Below are 19,018 nucleotides of genomic sequence, written 5' to 3'. Positions count from 1 at the left end.
ATTTTTCTCGGTTCACCTCCGTCGCACTGTTGGCATCTGAGGATTGTCGTTTGTTTGCTAGCTGACTTCCGTTTCTTAAGTTGTCGTTCTAGCCTGTAACCCGACTTCTCAACTAAACTAAATAGATTTGTGAATGACCCTTAACGTTGGGGCTATCTGAGGAACCGTATCGAGGGTCGAACCAAAAGAGGTGTATTACCATAGAGTAAGTGCCTCAAATGCGTCTTTTACGGCATGGCCTGTTTTATGCCTCTCTGCACACATTTTGCTGAGTTTTTCTTAGGGGACGGTTTTCAAGTCAAAATTTTATTTAAAATTGCTCTAAGAATATACATTTCTCGATACAGTAGGTTTATTATTTTTTTATTAATTTATTCCATAAATAAAATATCGAACATTTTCAGTGGATATATAGATATATATATATATAATTTTGCTTAAGTCCCTCTTACCTAAGGTGCTCATCATTCTTCCATAAATTTCCGCAACGCTGTGGCCTTTGAGAAATAAAAACTTCAACACTAAGCGCTAGTTTAATAGACCAATAGCGCTAGACCAATAAAATGATTTCCTTCTGAACTCATTTCTGGGTAAACTTAATGGATAACCGTTCGCCTACACAAATTTCTAGAAGACTAGGTTACCTACCAGCTAAATTCGTCTGCTATCGGCGCGTAATTCGAAAGTTATTTTATTTCAAAGTCCGTCGGATTCGTTCATAACAGCCTAAGACAACACACGTAGCGCTACCTGCGGGCTTCGCCCGCGTCTGCTTTGCTATGAAACGCATTTGCTTTGTAGAAATAAAAAATGAATGATATTAATGATTGAAGTAACCCCGATTAGTATAGGGATAATTAAATAGCTTCTTCTAAACATAGTTTCCCATGCAATACATGCTGAGCGGACTTGTTTGAATAACACGAATTGTACAGGAATGTATAGCTGTATATGATGATATGTCAGTGCAGACGACGTTACGAAGCGCCTTGCTCTTTGTAAACGGCGACACGGTGTTGCTTTGAAACGTGAAAGGGCATTGGTTTACGACCAATCTAATGGACACAGTCTATAGAAAAAAGTTTACCCTCTAGACGCAAAACTAATGCCGTAATTAACCCTATTTATTGGACAGCTAATTTCTGAATAAAACTCAAGCGACCTAGAAACAGATAAAATAAGCCAAGCTCGCGCACTCTTAAGTGATCGTTTTGGGTCGGACAAGCCTGTGGATCTAACGTTTTAGTAATATAGAAGATTAAATAAACTCGCAGGCTTCGCTTCATGCTTGTCGTACATATTTGTCATTTTAGCAGACTAGCCAGTAAAACTGAAGTTTCGGTTTTTAAAGATATGTCGACTGAAAGCCAAAAATATAAAAAGGTCCTGATTCATCTTCAAGAATTTCATTAAATACCGTCTAAAATATGTATAGATGCATATCTAGGAGTAAACTGGGATAGCTGACTGCAGAAATTTGGCGTACTGTTGAACTAAGGAACCTATGTGACAAAAGACTTAATCAAGGTGAGCTATGTGGTTTACATAATAGGTGTAAATTTCAAGTTTCGACTGTCTCGTCGGACGTAAGGTACAATAACAACAGAGAGCAGGAAGTGCGAATAAAACCGTACTTGGATGAAGTACCAATCTGATGAGATACCAGTGGCAGCGGTCTGTCGAAGGCAACGCAATGCGTTCTCTCTGCGACTTAACCGGTGAGAGGAAGGGCACTAAAAAATAGAATGACGTAGATTGCTGAGACGGGCGCTTCTGCCCAACAGCACTCGTCCGCCGTTCTATAAAGAATACCGTTACACTTGCAAATACGATGTATAATAATAACGACGAATAATAGCAGCAGCTGGTGTTTAGTCGACCTCGGAAGCACGTCAAGATTCGATTTGCTGTGGTAATCTTGCGTATAATCCCGCAGAAGTATGTTCGAAGACTTAGGCTTCTCATTCATCCATATGTAATACAAGCTAATAAACTGCTCAGAAACTCGGAAATCAGTTCAGTGAGATGTCTGACGTATAGTCTGACGGAGATTTTTGGATCTACAGCTAAATTTCAGTCTCAATAAGATGTAGTTTTATTTTTATACTTCACTTCCCTCGTTTCCTTTATATATAATATCTATTCATAATTAACTAGACAGAGATAGAATAGAGTACAACATCTGTACTATCGATTTAGAACAAGCTGAAATCTCAGCTAAGGCAGGCATTTGAAGGGAATAAACTGTACTAAATACTCGTTGAAGTTTGACACTTTTTTGCTTGATTTTATAGCCCTACAGGAGGCTGTAATCTATAAAAGGTCTGTTTCCTGTCGAATCGAATGAGAAACAATACGAATTTGCGTGGATGTACCCACATTCCAATTTATTGCATGTTAGTTAAAAGTTCGCACGAAGCTAATATACAGGAGCTTATTATATAGTAAGGTTCTAGTATGAGTAATATAAATTATAGTATATTCATGCCGTAATTAGAGAAAAGGAGCTTCGTTTGTAACGTAAATAATCACACATAGCGCCAGTGTCGTCTCTGTACCCAATAGTTTTGTATGCTTATTTTAGGGTACGTATAGACAAAAAGAACTATCGAAGCATGTAGATTCTCCCCTAAAATCAATGAGCTGGAATGAATTGGTGGAATTGTGACTGGGTTCAGTCAGTTTTTTCGCTTGCACAGCGTGTCGCTAGGTGATACTTGGAAGCCTTCTCATCGTTCGATTGATTCTTAATACATACTTCTGGAAGAGCCTAAGGAGTATGTTCCAACTGAACTGACAACTGGTCCTTTCTGCAATCACAAAGAGGTAATTAGTAAATGCATTTCACGTTATCTAATTCCATGTTGTGCAAAATTAAAAATATCGACACAAACGTACGTAGCAACTAGATTTGTTTTGCAATATGCGTCCACGGAGTTAACGCAACGTGTAGCTTCAATAATACAGACGTAAGACTTGTGTTAAACCTTTGTTGTCATTGGATTGAAGCGACGGGCCAACAATGTAAACATCTTGACCAATTTCATACGATACAGACGATCAGACACGGTACAGAATACTACGTAGTGCTATAGTTTAGCAGGGCGATTGAAAACAATTTTTGGTTAAAGTGCATACTTCAGACATAAATCAAGGATGATTGAAGATGAGCAAATTTTACGACCAATATTGTATACAAACGCCGTGAGCTCTACATTCCAGCATATTCAGTGATGCTGTAAAGTGACAAAACCTTAGCTTTATTAGCAGCAGCAACCCGTCGGGCTTTTCGACACCGAAGGCAAAAGATCGGCTTCATATCCATTTGTTAAACTAAATATACAGGTTTGCACAAAAAAAGCCTGTTGACGGTTTGAGAAAATCACTTCTAACCTATATTGTATAGAATCATAATAAACAATAAAATGGAAGCCAACTATAATGAGTCGCATTACTTCTAAAACCTAATCGTAAGAATGGTAACCAGAAGGCACGACATTCTGAAAAAGTGACATAGTCCTGAGCTCTTAGTTCTAATTTCGTCTGCTCGCAATGAACTTAGGCGTATACGAAAAGTAAGCTACCATGGTTGATGCTCAGTCATATAATACTGTAACTAAAGCAAAATTCAACATTTGAGAAGCAAATAAAAATTGAGTCTTTTCCTATCGTTTATTTTTTATTGATTTTCTAAAAATTGCTGAGAAAAGTGGTCAACCGCTTGGACAACTTACATTGGATGTCTCGTCTTGGCGGCTGTTGACGTTTGGGAGCTCCCGGAATTGACATAATACCGGATGACCTATTATGATAAATTCACACTTATTCCACATGTGTATTTTTTTTGCTTGTTTCGCTACATATATATATATATATATATATATGGCAATTTTCATGAACTATAAGATGTACACAAGAAGAGAAATGGCGAAAATACCGCAGGCTTAGAAAACAGGCTTGCTTTTGAATGGGATTCGCATTGAACATGACCTGTAGTACTGGACAGGTCGGATTTTCGTTTTTTGATAACATAGGGTTATATACATTCCGAAAACGAAATGTATATAACTCTGGACATAATTAGTCTGTATAAAACAGATAGACAAAATATACCTACCAGGCGTGCCCAAGATACAGGATGAAGTATCAAACTGGAGCGACACTGCCTTTTCCGGAAAATAGAATTCGAGTTTCGAGTCCTTGAGGTGAGGAAAAGAGCATTTTGGCTCAGAGTCTTCATATACCTGAGCATTGAACCTATCGCAAAATATTCAAAGCACAGTATATTTAAAAAGCACATTGTATTTTCGCAGAACGCACTCACAGCGAGCTCCTCTTAGGATAATGCTGAATATGTTCTTCATATAATTTCTAATGAGAATTCACTGAATTTTCAGTTAGAACTCGAACTGAAAATTCTCAATTTAGTTTAGATAGGTTACAACGACGAGGTTGAAAAAAACAAAGTAAAATTTAATTTTACGCAAAGTTAACAAAAATATGTAGTTTTGCTCGAAAGAACCAGATCTTTGGTTGAGCTCAAGACACTTGCTGTTCAACTGATCAAGTTATTCCAAAAACAAAACTTACCAATATTAACTTTCCCGCCATTTCTCAGCCAGTTTCTCAAAGTGAGATAAAACTAAGTGCATGGTTAGCACGAGGACTTTTTGGAAACAGAAAAAACACATGTTTTTTTGTCTCATTTGTAACATTGCTATGGGCGAAACGGACAGTTCAAGGAATAAACAGCGTGTTTACTCCACTTAAACGTCCTTATGGACACGTAAGTGAGAGAGTCTATTAAAAAAAGTCGGTCTAAGCAAACTAATAGAACTGTTTATTACATACGTTTCTTGTTGATTTTCAACGCAAAGATCTGGACGGCGGAATGAGCAATTGAGTGTAGGTAGCCAACCCAGTTGGTACGGAATGTTGAAATGATAAAACCACACGTTGCACTGAGTTGCTGGATTTACTGGTTGTAACCAGCGGATTGTTTGGGTGGAGCTTGCAACGTCATAAACGGATCCTGTACGTTGCAAATCAAAGAGGCTCCTACGTACAATAAAAAACCCAGTGTTCTATTAATCATTAATTGTACAATGGATTTTTAGTTGAAACAATACTGTTGGGGTACACCCACCATGTTTTGCTAAGAATTTCAGAACAACAAGAAGGTTTTATGTACATGTGTATCGCTCGAATTGTTTACAATGAAAAAAAAAAGCACGATAACTATTGACCTTATGCAGGGTCTAAAAAAGTCACTTGATCCGCGCGACTACCCGAGAAGGGTTTACTTGACTGTTTTTTTTTCAAAGAAAAATGTTTTATGTCATAACGGTGCAGGTAGGTTCATACATCTGTAGTGCCTTCGAAATATGCTATACCATAGTAAATGATTTGCACTCGATAATGGATATTCATGTATCAGTGTGTTATCGATTTGTTTGTTGATCAGTTACGTCCCTGGTACAAGCGCAAAGCAACATATCTAACAATTGTTTGTTGTTGGATGGTTCCGCTATTTAGCGCGACTGGATTCAAAGCAGTAGTCTCTTTTGAAGCATACCTTGCTATCTGAAAACATTTTAGAGTAAGTTTTCTTGAAGAACTCCCTTTTCGTAAACAAGTCCGAAACAATACTGCGCCTTAAGCATTAGCTATTCTAAGCTTTTTCTTTTTGTCTATAATAAATCCTACAGACGTTAGAATATTACCCCTCTCAAGGCATTAGTATCCGACTGTAACCAAATACATCTAACTCTTTCCCAGGTTAGAAACATCTACCTAAATATATATTTACTGAAAACAAGTATATATGTTACATAATTTTTCATAAGTTGCATAAAGAAAGAGCAGAGAGTAATGGAAGAAGATCAATAAAACATCTGACAATAGCACAAATTCTTAATAGACATATGCATACGTTGAAATCAAATTACGTACGCTGGCATATTCTGACTCTCAATAGTTGCAGCCTTAAGCTGGAGCTCCATAATTTCACGGCATCCACTCATATTAGTGACCCTGCAAAAAGTCTCTAATAAGTAAATTTGGCACCGTTACTCTGACATACGTACAAACACAGACTCACGAAAACAAGGTGCCATAAAGGCTAACTCAAAGACAACTGAGTAACATGTAATTGGCAAATATTTAACATTAAAAACACCGTCTGCAGTCTTCTAAAACAACTTCGGCCAATACGTACGTTGTAAGGAGACTGATACGGACGCGTGCAGAATGTCGTAGTGCACGCTAACTTTCGCATGGCATTTTGTGAGCCGACCATAAAACAGTCGTGTCGATTATTGCTCGACCTGAAGAGAAGATATGCGTTTGTAATAGAGTTCATTTCCTAATAAGCAAATAAGTAGTAACATGAGAAAGGCGCACGATCATACCTTGCATGATTACTGCGTCGTTTGCTTTTTAGAGCCTCTGATGGAATTACTGTATATAGACAGCAGACGGGTGGATTTAGAGTTGAGTCAGTCCATAGCTGTTCAAAATGTTTCTATTCTGAAACTGCTTCGAAAATTTCTTCCTGTTGTGACGGCGGTCAAGTCTTTACATCAGAATATATTACATTGTGATCACGTATATAGGTCATGTATTGCTCTAATACTTGTGTATATGCAGTATCACGCAGCCGCCAAATGTAACGATTCATATTGAAGCAAATACGCGATACATTTTCCACAAATCCGCTGCATCTCAACTGAGGTTTGGGTCAAAGACGTCAGGGTTGTTACTTTGGCATCTAACCCACCCCGCTACTTTTAGCTCTATGTAGGTTTCTCAATTTTGTACGCTTGGCTTCCACCGAAGCATCATATGATTAGAAAGAAAGGTATAGACAATTTCACATCGTTCAGAGGAAGACAATCTGGCTGAGTAACCATATTAAGTTTACGGAGCAGTTTACAGGAGCGTTACGCGAGAAACTCTGAAATTGGCCAACAAGATGTGTTAGAAACATCAGTCAGGACATAACCCTACATATCTAATGCCTAGACCATTTTGTAAGCCAAAACTCTGGAGAGGATCCCTGACTGGTTAATGCAAGATGTTCGATGCTACACATTTAGCCAACGCTGAGCGCAAAGCAATGCCAACTTAACGTCGGTTCAAGCAATTGACTATTACGCCGTTTTTGTGTACATTAAATGTAAAATGTTGTACGGTAAAGAACACCCTAACGATCATGCATACGCACAGAAGATTAACTTACTAATCAGCATTCCGAAAATATGCTCAGACATTCTACGAGAACATTTTTATTCTTTTTGTTCAACATCTACAGAGAAAAATTTGCAAAGTATTGCTGCTTCTGCGCTAATCTCATTTTTCAAATGAATAGACGCACATCTATCACTATGTATACTGATGTAATATAATATACTTAAATATCACTATGTAGCACAATATAATTCGTTCTGTAAGCATTTTGTAGCGTTGCTGAAATAAACATTTCGTGGTATAATTATGGATTCGAAGGTTGCTGCTGTTTTTGGAACGATACAAACGAAAAGTCCGCTCCAACTGTACCAGATATGGAGGTTCACTAATTAATTCCAATGGGCTTGTTTGCTGCTTAAAGTAAGTTTTCCAGAGATCCTGAACGACAAAGCACACCGTACTCTGTCGCAAAGTATGCCCATCATTTTTTCATACATTTTCACGCTACAGTATATTCTCCAGTTACTATTTCATCGTTGTTAATGAAAAATGGAACGGGGACGTGAACGAGAAAATCCAAGGCATTTTCGTTAGGGGACCTGGACTGTCGTCATAAGCGAATTATGTTGTAGTTACAAGAAATACACGCCGATTTAACGCAACAATTTACAAACTTACTGCCTAACACTATAACGAGTTTCCAGTTAGAGAGCTATTAACTGTAAAGCTGTTCCCCTTACGACGATGTATTGAAGGCACAATGTTGTTGAGTCCTGTCATAAACCATCATAGCGTTTTGCCGGTCTGGTCTAAATGCAGACTCGTCAATATTTTGTCACTGTTCGTACAGAACCTTAGCGTACCCTTCCGCGTCTTGGTGTCCTGTCTCGACATTTCAGCTCCTGTCTGTATCGCAAAGGTTGCCTGACTGCACGGCAAGCACAAGTAACCGTTGCGTCGGCGGCTGTAGCGAAACAACGGCTGAATCAGAAGCAACAGCAGCGACAACTATGGAAGTTGTCGTACGATAGCTTTTTGCCAGCAATTAATCCTGGGATGGGGAACAGTGACAGCATTTTGCACTTACGTGTGTATGTATATGCGTTTTCCGAAGAACTTACCGATGTACTCAAGTGATAAGTCGAACGAGCTAGTACGACTTGGTGATGCCTTATCATACCGTTGCGAACTTGTATCTTCTATCCTATATACTTGAATATTATTGTATCATATTATTATTGTGCTTATATATTTCAATATTTTTTAAAAGCAAAACACGTTAGATGTCATAATGCCTTGCTGAATTATTGTTAATCTCGACTGTTTAGTTATTCGAAATTAAAATCTAGTCTCTGCCTTAACTGGACCATTTGTTTTATGATAACAATAAGCTTCTGCTAATTTTTAAAATAATGATCTGAGTAGCTTCATTCATGTTAGGGATATATTAACGATAAATTATGTCTATGGTTTCTCCATGCTTTCGACCGAATGGTAAACTGTAGGTCATTTTATCATTGTTTTAATAGGCTGTAGAAACTAGAATCAACCAGACAACCAACGTGGACCATGAACGTATCCCTGAATTGTGGCCTTTTTCTTATAATGCTTTCGTTAAATGTACTTTTCACTGTATCTTGATGAAAAGTTCACTAATTTTTAATCAAGATACTTTCAATATATGTATATGTGTAAACAAAAAAGTACCCATGCATCTTTGTCCGAACGCTTGGCACAGATAGAACAGATGGCGCCATATAACTCCTTCAATTTGTAAATACTGCCATTTTAGTTACAATAGTTGTACAGTAAAAAAAAAAAAATAGTTGTATCTATCAGCATGGGCTTTACCCTATACCTTTTCATGACAATTTTTAATTCGTGGGCAAATTATAGACCATAAAATAGTGAGAAACTGCAATCGGAAAAAGATATAGAAAACTTAATAACGTATGTCGTAAAACTTAATATCTATCACTTTACAAGATAAATATTCAGCTAGAACAATCAAGCTTTATTAAATAAAAAATAAATTGTGCTTATTGTATTAGTTATTGTATATAATACATGGAACCCTCACCTACATACATCCGTTTCAATGCAATTTTTAATGAAGACAACTTCCGTACATCCGCTATTTATTTTTTCCTTAGCAAATGGAAACTACATGATGGAAACATTTCTTAATATTTGCTCAGGTCATTTTAAGCGAAATTATTTGAATACAGTTGCTTCACAATGTGTATCACCGATAACTATTTTCTAAACACTCAAAGACATCGCTGACATTTTAAAAACGCTATTAAACATCTGTTAAAAATATTATTTTTTACGGAAATGTTTTAATACGATCACGATACGATAATCTTGCAAAATTTAATACAATTAAATATGAGGTAATTTTACAATAGTAAAATATTAATTTTATGTACTACCGTACAGTAATAGCTTTCTTAAATATTGCGTCCTATCAATTTTGTATTTTCAAAAGCCTACACAGTTTAAAAATAGTTTCTTAGAAAAAGGAATTCATGTACGAGTAAACTTTACTTTCTCTTTATTTGCACTACAATGGATCAGGGATTGTTATTATATCCGCAGATTTTGGTACGTACGTATCTTTACTTGGATCTTGCTATCTAAAGCCTTCCGTTTATCTACTTTTGATCCTTATGGTCATTTTGTCCTTCAGATCGTTTCTGTTGCGGCTACACTCGCGATCTCTCGATTTTCACTTATTTTTTTCGTTCTTAAAACAGTGCCAATCCGCTACACGTGTTTGCCAGCTTGCACAGACACTGAATATTTGGAATCCATTAAACGGCTATAAACGAACCTGGCGGACTTTCCAATAGAATAACTTTAGAACGAATTGGGCTAGAGTGATTATTTTTCCATCTGCCTTAGATGCTTTCTCGTTTATTTTATACATGCTTTTACGGCTGTTTCCAGACAACCATATATCTAGTATTTACATTTCCACATATAATTTTTCTGTTTGTGGTTTCTTGAAGTAAATCGATGGTAAGATATGTTTACTCAGCAATTGCATTTTTAAACATGGAAAGCCCGTAACCATATGGGCTTAGATCGGGACGATAAGCGGGTTGAAGCCAACGTTGGGTTTCCTTTGCTTAATCCCGAAAGAAATTAAAGTATGACGATAAGGTCTATCATTGTCATCAAGTAACAAGACTACGTGCTTTCGGTTGCTGTGCTAACGGCCCTTGAGTAACTCGAAATAACGGGCTGCACTTACTGTTCTATTTTCGGCGAATGTCCAATAGTAGCAGATGCCTTTGATGTCCACTGCAAACACTACCGTTATTTTACATCGAACATTCGTGTCGATTTTGCTCGACACTACCACTGAACTTGATTTCTTTAAGGCGACGCGATTCTCTCGCCTAGAGCGTTTCTAGCTCGCGGTACAGACTGAACCATGCTTCGTTTATTGCAACCGTATGCCCAGATGGGCTTTTCGTCGATTAAAGCTTCGCAAATTGCACATTGAATATACCAAGCATTTCCAACTTGTCTGGGGCAAATTCACAGACGACCCAGTTTCCGCATCTCCAGTATAAGGTGTTCTATGTGAAATACCGGTTTTGGCCGATAGACCCTTAGACTCCAACCTCTGCTTTCATTAAAGGCCTCCTCAATTGCGGCAATATGTTCAGTGTCCTTCGGATCCCGACATCTAGTTGTCTCCTCGTTGGTCTTTAACACTCCGATCTCGGACACCTCCGTTCTTGAAACACTTGCAACATTCACGCTGTGCTTTCGCTTAAAGCCTTCTTACCTAAGATCTTCATCATTCTTCGATAAATTTCCGCGATGCTGTGGCCTTCGAAAAACAAAAACTTCATTACTAAGCGCTAGTTTTCCAGATTAAAAAATGTTTTTCCTTCTGAACTCATTTCTCCTGTAGTACACTTAATAGGCAACTCTTTGACTACACACATTTCTAAAAGACTAGGGTACCTACCAGCCAAATTCGTCTGCAATCAGCGCGTAATTCAAACGTTGCTTTATGTCAAAGTCTGTCGGATTCGTTCATAACAGCCTAAGACAACACCCGTAGCGCTACCTGTGGGCTTCGCCCGCGTCTGCTTTGCTATGAAACGCATTTGATTTATCTTTGTAGAAATAAAAAATGAATGATATTAATGATTGAAGTAACCCCGATTAGTATAGGGACAATTAAATAGCTTCTTCCAAACATAGTTTCCCATGCAATACATGCTGAGCGGACTTGTTTGAATAACACGAATTGTACAGAAATGTATAGCTGTATATGATGATATGTCAGTGCAGACGACGTTACGAAGCGCCTTGCTCTTTGTAAACGGCGACACGGTGTTGCTTTGAAACGTGAAAGGGCATTGGTTTACGACCAATCTAATGGACACAGTCTATAGAAAAAAGTTTACCCTCTAGACGCAAAACTAATGCCGTAATTAACCCTATTTTTTTGCATAGTTCGTGTCTGACTATAACTTAAGCGACCCAGAAAAAGATAAAATAAGCCAAACCCACACGCTCTAAGAGATCATTTTAAGTAGAAGCGGCTCACGGGTCTAAACTTTTAGTAGTATAGAATATTGTGTAAACTCGCAAACTCCGCCCCATGGTTGTCATCAATCAACGATCAATATACGACTGTTATTGTAGCAGATTTCTTTTGCTTAAACTTAGTTAACATTAGCGCCTATAATTTTTTTCCATAATTATGTATCAAAGATTTCCAACGAAAAAACAAACTCCAAGGTTGGACAGACAGCACTTGCTAAAGAAAGATTTGATTTGCACTATATCTAGGTAAACAGATAAACCATAGTTCGATTACAGACCGCATTTTAGTCATCAAAGAGTCTGCAAAAATGATCCCGTTATCTCACTGCAACTTTCCAATTACAGTAATTCTATTATCCTGATTCTGTGAATCTCTTAGCGACATTTAACCCGTTGCGGTTATCCTGTTCTACGTATTTCATTCTTCCATTGGAATATTCTGACAGTCCTGCTTCTACGCTGCAGTTATGTTATCAGCCTGATCCAATTTTTCATTCCTGCTTTACCACCATTAACCATAAGCTAATACTAGTCTCACCCAGTTAAAATTATTTTCAACCAGACATGATGCCTATTTACAATTATTCGCGGCATAAATCACCTTTTTCTACTGGATAGTAAAAATACGAAAAAATTATTCCTAAATCCGATGCTGGGCCCATAATATGGAGTGCTTTCACAGGTTTTCTACAGCTGTCGAGAACATGGTACATAATGATCATTAATAATGGTACATGGTACATAATGGTACATTAAACTCTATAAGAATCTTTTCAAGGAAAAAACATACATTCAATCGACCCTACCTTCCCAGAACGAAACCTTTTTGAGCCAAAAAAAAAAGCTTTGAGAATATAACCGATCCGCCTGAAGCGCTCGTTTTGCGAAGCTGATTTGGGTCTGACAAACAAATAGATAAACAAAAGTCTAACTGTCTAAATATAACCGACGTATATAATGGACTCACGAACTACAATTCATGCGTGAGGTACAAACTCAGAATATCGATAATCTCGTAATCGGAAACAACTCAAGTTACCTCTTTGATTTACAAAGGGCAACAATAAATTATATATATATATATATATTGTATATACATTATATTTACTATAATATAATAATAAGATAATTTGTTAGCAAAACGCGTCGAAACTATATATCCCAAACGGTAGTATGATAATTTATTTTGACGTAAAGCACGAATCGTTATAGAATTGCTAGTGAAGATCATAAGCAATGAGATCGAAATGATGGATTACAACTCGCAATTGTTATTTATATAATAATGAGCCATTACATTCTTTCTACTGTAGTTCCCATCCTAACACTCACAAAACTCAGTTCTATCTCTTATGATACAGTCAGTATGATGGTGATGATGATGGCATCCTGTGGGGGGCGAGTTCGGTTTTTCTACTCAAGAAGTGGTGAGTTTCGTACAAAACACGAAACAGGAGTCCATATTGTTTTTTAAGAAAAAAAAAAAAAAAAAAAAGCAGGAATGCATACAGAAATAAGCTCATACAAAAATAGAACGTATAATGTTTTTATTATTATTATTATTATTATGATGGTGTGTAAATTAATTAATAAGGTGCGATTGTCTTTGACATTTACTTACGGGCCCCGGATAATTTTGTTCTCGTGCAGCTGACGACACGGTATTATGGCGTCCAGTTACTACGTAAGCTGTATCCTAGAACGAAATATGCGTAACTCTTAAACAGAGTACAGTATTTATTATTCACTATCAACGCATTCAAAAAGAAGCTACAAAGGCAGTAATCGATCGAATCTACATCACAAAATGGTAATTCTGCTGCAGTATCCATCTGAGGGCCCGGATAGCTTTATGTGACATCATTGAAATTTTCCATAAGAAACTTTTCTAAATATAGCGCTTTCGATCATTACTCTTACTTTAATTTTGCTTTTTAAGCGGAACAATCCCGTGCGCATCGAGTGTGGTACACCAAGAAGTGCGCTAAGTACCTAATGTTATGTGTTATGTTCGACTAAAGGCAATAATATATTTGTTAGCAACCGGTACATGTTAAATGTACTACAGTTAATCATTTATAATAGCTGAAAATTTATGTGAATGCAACTGTTATATGCAACTATTATATAACTGGGTTATATGTTTGTCTGGTTAGCTAATTGACGGTAAATGTTTTCAGAGCTCCACCAAAAGTTTCGTAATTATTTCAACTATACATAGGAAATTATACACCGCTATTTAAAGACATGGAAAGATTTGATCTAAAGACCACTCTTACACGAAACCATTCTTACATTTTCTACAAAGCTAGTTTTTTTTTTTTTTTTCACTACTCTGCTACATTAGATTTAGTATTTCCCTCATTTTTTGTTGGTGGAGGAAGGAGCATTTCTTCGAATTTAAGCTTTGCAAGGGCACCACTTTTGTATTTGATGTTATAAAGAATTAGCTATTACGAAGTGTGCTCGCCTGTACTCCAGATCGATTTTCGGTGCTATTCCTGTGTAGTTTAAAGCTTCTACAAAGACGGAAGAATTTCAAAAATATCGACGACGAGTTGGTGCCTAAATATTCTCTATGCTTATTTCGATTAGCCGGGCCCTCAGACTCTTTGGCGCAAAGCTATTCGCATACACCAATCTTCAAAGATCTCCCGAAGAGCAAAGCTAGAAATTAGTGTCACTTTCAATGCCTCTGCCACAACCGTAACACTAAAGTCTAGCGAACTGGGACTTTGCCATATTCGCCAAATAGCAAACAGAGAAGCCAGCGTTCAGCATTATTAGATCCCATTGAAAGTCCAAAACAATCCTTCGCGTCCCTATATTTAACGGACTACTAGTCCGTACAGGTGAATATTCTCGAAGTATCACCCATTTATTAATTCATCTGCGACCTAAGTACTGACCAGGTTCACTTGCTACGGGTGAGGTTCTCCTACGAACATGGTAAAATATTTATCGGAATTTTGTAGCTTTCATTCTTATCTATAATTTTTGAACGAAAAACCATATTTGCTCTACCTTTATCGTTTATTCTGAAATAGGCAATAATTGAGATATTTTTCATAATATATTTATAGAACAAATTGTTTCTGTCACATCGAAGAAGTAAAACGAGATGAAAAGGTTGAAGGCCCACAATAGAGTTTATAAGATCCTAGATCTGCCTTTCGTCTTTCGTAGACATTGTTGACCGCCTACCGCATGTTGCGAGTTAGCTAGTTCGATCACAACACCGCGACACTCGATAGTGAGTTTCGTCACAGCCCGTTTGAGCGTTTTTGTTGGCATAAACAATGTAAGTAATAACAAATCAGTAATAATAGGCTGTAAAGGTATAAAAGTCATCGGGTAGAAAGTGGAAAAAAGCATCGGATTCGGTACGATCCATCGACACAGTACTCGAAATCGCTTCTCAAATATCGAACATCAAGAAAAAAACCATTCTTTTTTCATAATGGCTGCGTTATGTCATAGGGCTTTCCGTCTTCATTCGTCACGACGATTAGTAGCTGGTTCTACATTTGATCCCTAGACATTGGTAGAATCCGAATACAATCATAGGGTAGCACGGGGAAAAATTCAATAAGAAGCTTTAGTAAAAACATATATCGTCCTATTATTTGGTTCCTTTAACTTGTCATTGTCAGCTTGTCAACAAACCTTGTCATTAGAAGGGCTAGGTACAACTGGTTCTTCGGAGATATACGAAGATTTGGCTTATTTTGCTGACAGTCGCTTGAAAATAATATTTGATCATTATAAAACGTATCTCATTGAGTTTCGGCTCGTTATCCATGTAGTAAAATGTTAGGCAAGCAACATTCGAGTAACTTAACTAAATATCGCTTTGACTGAAGCCGTTGTAATCAGGGGGTAAAGACATGATATGTAACTTGCATGAATTGAAACTTTAGTGTTTATAAATATCTTTAATTGACTGAACAAATATCGCTGACGAATACAATAGCAACCGCTATACGTTCGCCTATAAAGCCTATGGTTAAATCATTCTGAGAGTAAATGATTATTACATGACGAGGTGCCTGAAACGGAGGCCGCAGCTAATTAACTCTATAAGAAAAAATCAGAAGTGCCTCTGACTAGCCCCCACGAGCTTTACTTGTTTAATTCGATGGACAGGTAAGGAGTATGGGCGAAGAACTGCTCGGTGTGTGGGCGCCCCCTGAAAAAACCTCCGACTTAATCTGGTCAATCTTCATCGTTTCCTCCTCTCCCAGATGCTGTACTGATCGAGCAATAAAACGAGGTCGCTCTATAGTATTCACTCAAACGCTTAGCACAAGTGGCAACGGTGCTGTTGATTACTTCAACGAACACATTGAACAACAAAACCTGAACCAGGTCTGCAAAATACTGAAGTTCGGCTAACGAAGATCAGTCTACTTACGAGTATCGTATTAAGCTACAAAATGTCAAGCATGTACTCGTGGCACGCCACTACCCCAGATTTCAGTGCGACATTTCAAAAGGCAGCTTATCGCAACGACGAGCCATCAAGGGAGATCGGCCATAACTGGCAATCTTCCAGACCCTCTCGCAGTTACAATATATGCATGGATGCCGCTCCGGTCTCTGATCAAGTGTATGCTGAAGCCACCCTAATGGTGGCTAAATATACCGAGCTTGTAGATGAAGCAGCAAAAGAGCTCAGTTCATTTGTTAGAAGAATGGATTGCCCAGATTTGCATCAATACCTATCACGATGGAACTGGGACATGCACAACTCGCTCGACGCTTCATCACTTGACATGGTATCAAATAATGGTGCCGCCTACCAGGCTACTTATATCACACCGGCTGCTTTATCTACACCGACTCCTTACGTGCCTTCGCCCTTTAATGTCTCCACGTTTCCTAGTGTACTGGGACCATATAACGTAACTTCATGTCTACCAGTGCTTCCTAATATTTCACCGACTTATCATACGGTGCCAGTGGCGATAACATCTGTTCAAGGCGACTCAACAAAGAGGAACTCAACGATAAAAGCTCCGGCCAAAAGGAGAGCTCCCAAAAAACCATCAAACGAGATTCACAAGTGCGATAAATGTCCTGAAGAGTTTGACACTCGTCGTAAGTTACAAAATCATTTAAAGGCGCATAATGGTAAGATGTTGTTTGATTGTAATTTATGCATTTTTTCGGGGGGTCAGATGCGGGCCCTCACCATGCACAAGAAACGAGCGCATAATATCGACGTCAAACCCCCTCGATCTAGGATTCGTGAGGCATGAAGCTTGATGTATATCCTCCGGAGCTGCAAGTTACGCACATTATCTAACTTAAAATTCGCAGTATAAAAATGGAACAACGCTTTAGCTCATATACCTTTAACTTCATGATGACTTCATAAAAGAATGATCGATTTATTGGAATATTCTGCTTCGCTGCAAGTCGTCATCACTAACTTCCTAACTTACTGTTACGAACAGTCATATTATATAATAATACTTCCTCCTGTAATTTATCCCCGGTGAACTGTCTGTGTGCAATCCAGTAAACTAGAAATTTGTATGTTGTTACGAGATTCATATACATATGTGATAATTATGCATTAATTTAATATGGCCAAACTAGATGCGCTTCTGAAAGTTCAAATTCTTGTATATAATTTCTTCTTGAAGCCCGATTATTGCACTTGTGAGGGGAACTTCAAACTTTCCAATAAACCTTTGATTAAGGGAGGCAAGAACAAAAATAACAAACATTATACTATGTCCACATTAAAACACTCAAATTGTCTAATTGGAATAAAGGCTCTTCTACTTATTCTACTTGAAACGCGCTTTCAAAAGAAATAGCTTCAAAGAGGAAATATGTATGCACTGTCCATGCACGCCATTTTTCTGTTGCATCGACTGCCGGTCATGTTGCCGTCGTCCCGTTCTCGTTCTCTAATACAGTACATTATAATTCCAAATCATGCAACAGGTACTTTGTGTTAAGAAATAGCGCAATATCGTCTTCATAAAAGCGTTTTCTTTTTTACAAAAATACCTTTTTTCCATCTTTAACAATAGATCGTAGAAAAACAACATTCGTCAGCTGACCACGACGTTCATTAGGCCATGGCCTGGTCCGAAAGGCCAATTTCTTTTTCAATTTAATATGATACGTAAATAGTAAAATGCCAACAAAGGCCGAATACAGCGAATATTTTTCAAAAATTATCTAATCGAATAAAAAAAAGGAACAAAGCATTTCAGTCCCAGAATGGAACCGTTCCTTACAGACAAAGAATAGAAAAAAGCTAACCTTTCAGTTATCATGTCCGCAACAAACAACCAGAAACCAAACCCAAATGACATTATATATATCATCTAGGTAGAATATTTGCCTATACAATTTATATAATATATTAGGGTTCGTGCAATAAATGAGTATATTGTTAATAGATGAGCATCCTTTGTGTTTTGTTATGAACGATTTCGTAGAGAACATTCTTAATCAATGCCACGGCGTATTAGCGAAGTTTAGAATATAATTAACATTTATGTTATTTAGCATTCCTGCCTTCCTGAAACTAGGATAAACATTTCATTCGGTATCATGACTGCACGTGACGTATAGCATAGGGTCAGCTGTAAGTTAGAATAGATAAAACGTTACTTTAAACTTCCATAGAAGCTTCCGGGTGTCCATCAACTTAGTTGCTGCGTGGCTATCTATTTTTGGTGTTTCTCGCGAATATAGCTATCAGCTACATCTTCTTTGCAAATGGGATAGAAGAGGATGGGTCTGACAATCAGAAAGATTTTTCTAGGGGACTGGCTTATACGAAGCCAATGAAAACCTAATCGAAAACAGAACTGCCAGAAAAGTGCCACGTAACAGTCACAAATGTTTACGTGGCACTCGGAACAGTCTAAGTAATACCAAGAAAATAAATGTCAATAATAGCAATACGGAAGAATATAGTTTGTTTGGCGCGTGCTTGGAGAGTAAACCCGCTAATTTAGCGGTTTTTATCGGACCGGTGCTAATAGTCAGCCGGGTAGTAATGCGAGATAGTAGAGATTCCTCAGTTATTTGCTACATCATATATCTATTGCTGGACAGGTTGAACCTAGTGAATCTACGAATTGAACGAGAGCCGGCATCTACTGGCTTTGGCATTTGACATCATTAGTAACAGGGGGTGCAGGAAACATGGGGCCTGTTTTTTGAAGCGTTTATGCGGCTGCACAGATGCTATACGGGCCTACCTTTCTAGCGGAGACCATGAACT

The 19,018-nt window shown here is 37.7% G+C and overlaps 1 protein-coding gene and 1 long non-coding RNA gene across 4 annotated transcripts; both read right to left on the bottom strand.

The window, feature by feature from the left end:
* Positions 1 to 2,360: 2,360 nt before the first annotated feature.
* LOC111268380 (uncharacterized) lies at positions 2,361 to 6,344 on the bottom strand. Of its 3 annotated transcripts, XM_022847356.2 has the most exons (6): positions 6,218 to 6,344; positions 5,953 to 6,033; positions 4,852 to 5,058; positions 4,118 to 4,257; positions 3,735 to 3,802; positions 2,361 to 2,810 (listed from the first exon to the last, which is right to left on the bottom strand). In XM_022847356.2, exons 2-6 carry the CDS (start codon positions 6,021 to 6,023, stop codon positions 2,748 to 2,750), a joined length of 549 nt encoding a protein of 182 aa, XP_022703091.1. In that variant the 5' UTR covers positions 6,024 to 6,033; positions 6,218 to 6,344; the 3' UTR covers positions 2,361 to 2,747. The 3 variants fall into 3 exon arrangements, with proteins under 3 accessions (XP_022703091.1, XP_086827803.1, XP_022703093.1); XM_086971677.1 differs by lacking the exon at positions 4,852 to 5,058; XM_022847358.2 differs by lacking the exons at positions 4,852 to 5,058; positions 6,218 to 6,344 and having other exon boundaries at positions 5,953 to 6,161.
* A 3,384-nt stretch (positions 6,345 to 9,728) lies between these two features.
* Positions 9,729 to 13,673, bottom strand: LOC147752397 (uncharacterized). Its single transcript, XR_015314174.1, has 2 exons — positions 13,385 to 13,673; positions 9,729 to 11,035 (listed from the first exon to the last, which is right to left on the bottom strand). It is a non-coding gene; the product is annotated as an uncharacterized LOC147752397 (long non-coding RNA).
* Positions 13,674 to 19,018: the final 5,345 nt, after the last annotated feature.

The sequence above is a fragment of the Varroa jacobsoni genome, unplaced genomic scaffold (genome assembly GCF_002532875.2).
Source record: "Varroa jacobsoni isolate VJ856 unplaced genomic scaffold, vjacob_1.0 scaffold_1279, whole genome shotgun sequence".
Lineage (NCBI taxonomy): Eukaryota > Metazoa > Arthropoda > Arachnida > Mesostigmata > Varroidae > Varroa > Varroa jacobsoni.
This window is presented reverse-complemented; position numbering and strand designations above follow the sequence as displayed.

What these genes read in the sequence shown, in the direction of transcription:
- LOC111268380 (XM_022847356.2), bottom strand. Translation starts at nt 6,023, where the DNA reads ATGAGTGGATGCCGTGAAATTATGGAGCTCCAGCTTAAGGCTGCAACT. An exon ending in GTTGAAAATCAACAAGAAAC is followed by an intron (nt 4,258 to 4,851) that starts GTATGTAATAAA and finishes ATTTTGCGATAG; the next exon opens with GTTCAATGCTCAGGTATATG. An exon ending in GCCAAGACGAGACATCCAAT is followed by an intron (nt 2,811 to 3,734) that starts GTAAGTTGTCCA and finishes TTGTGATTGCAG; the next exon opens with AAAGGACCAGTTGTCAGTTC.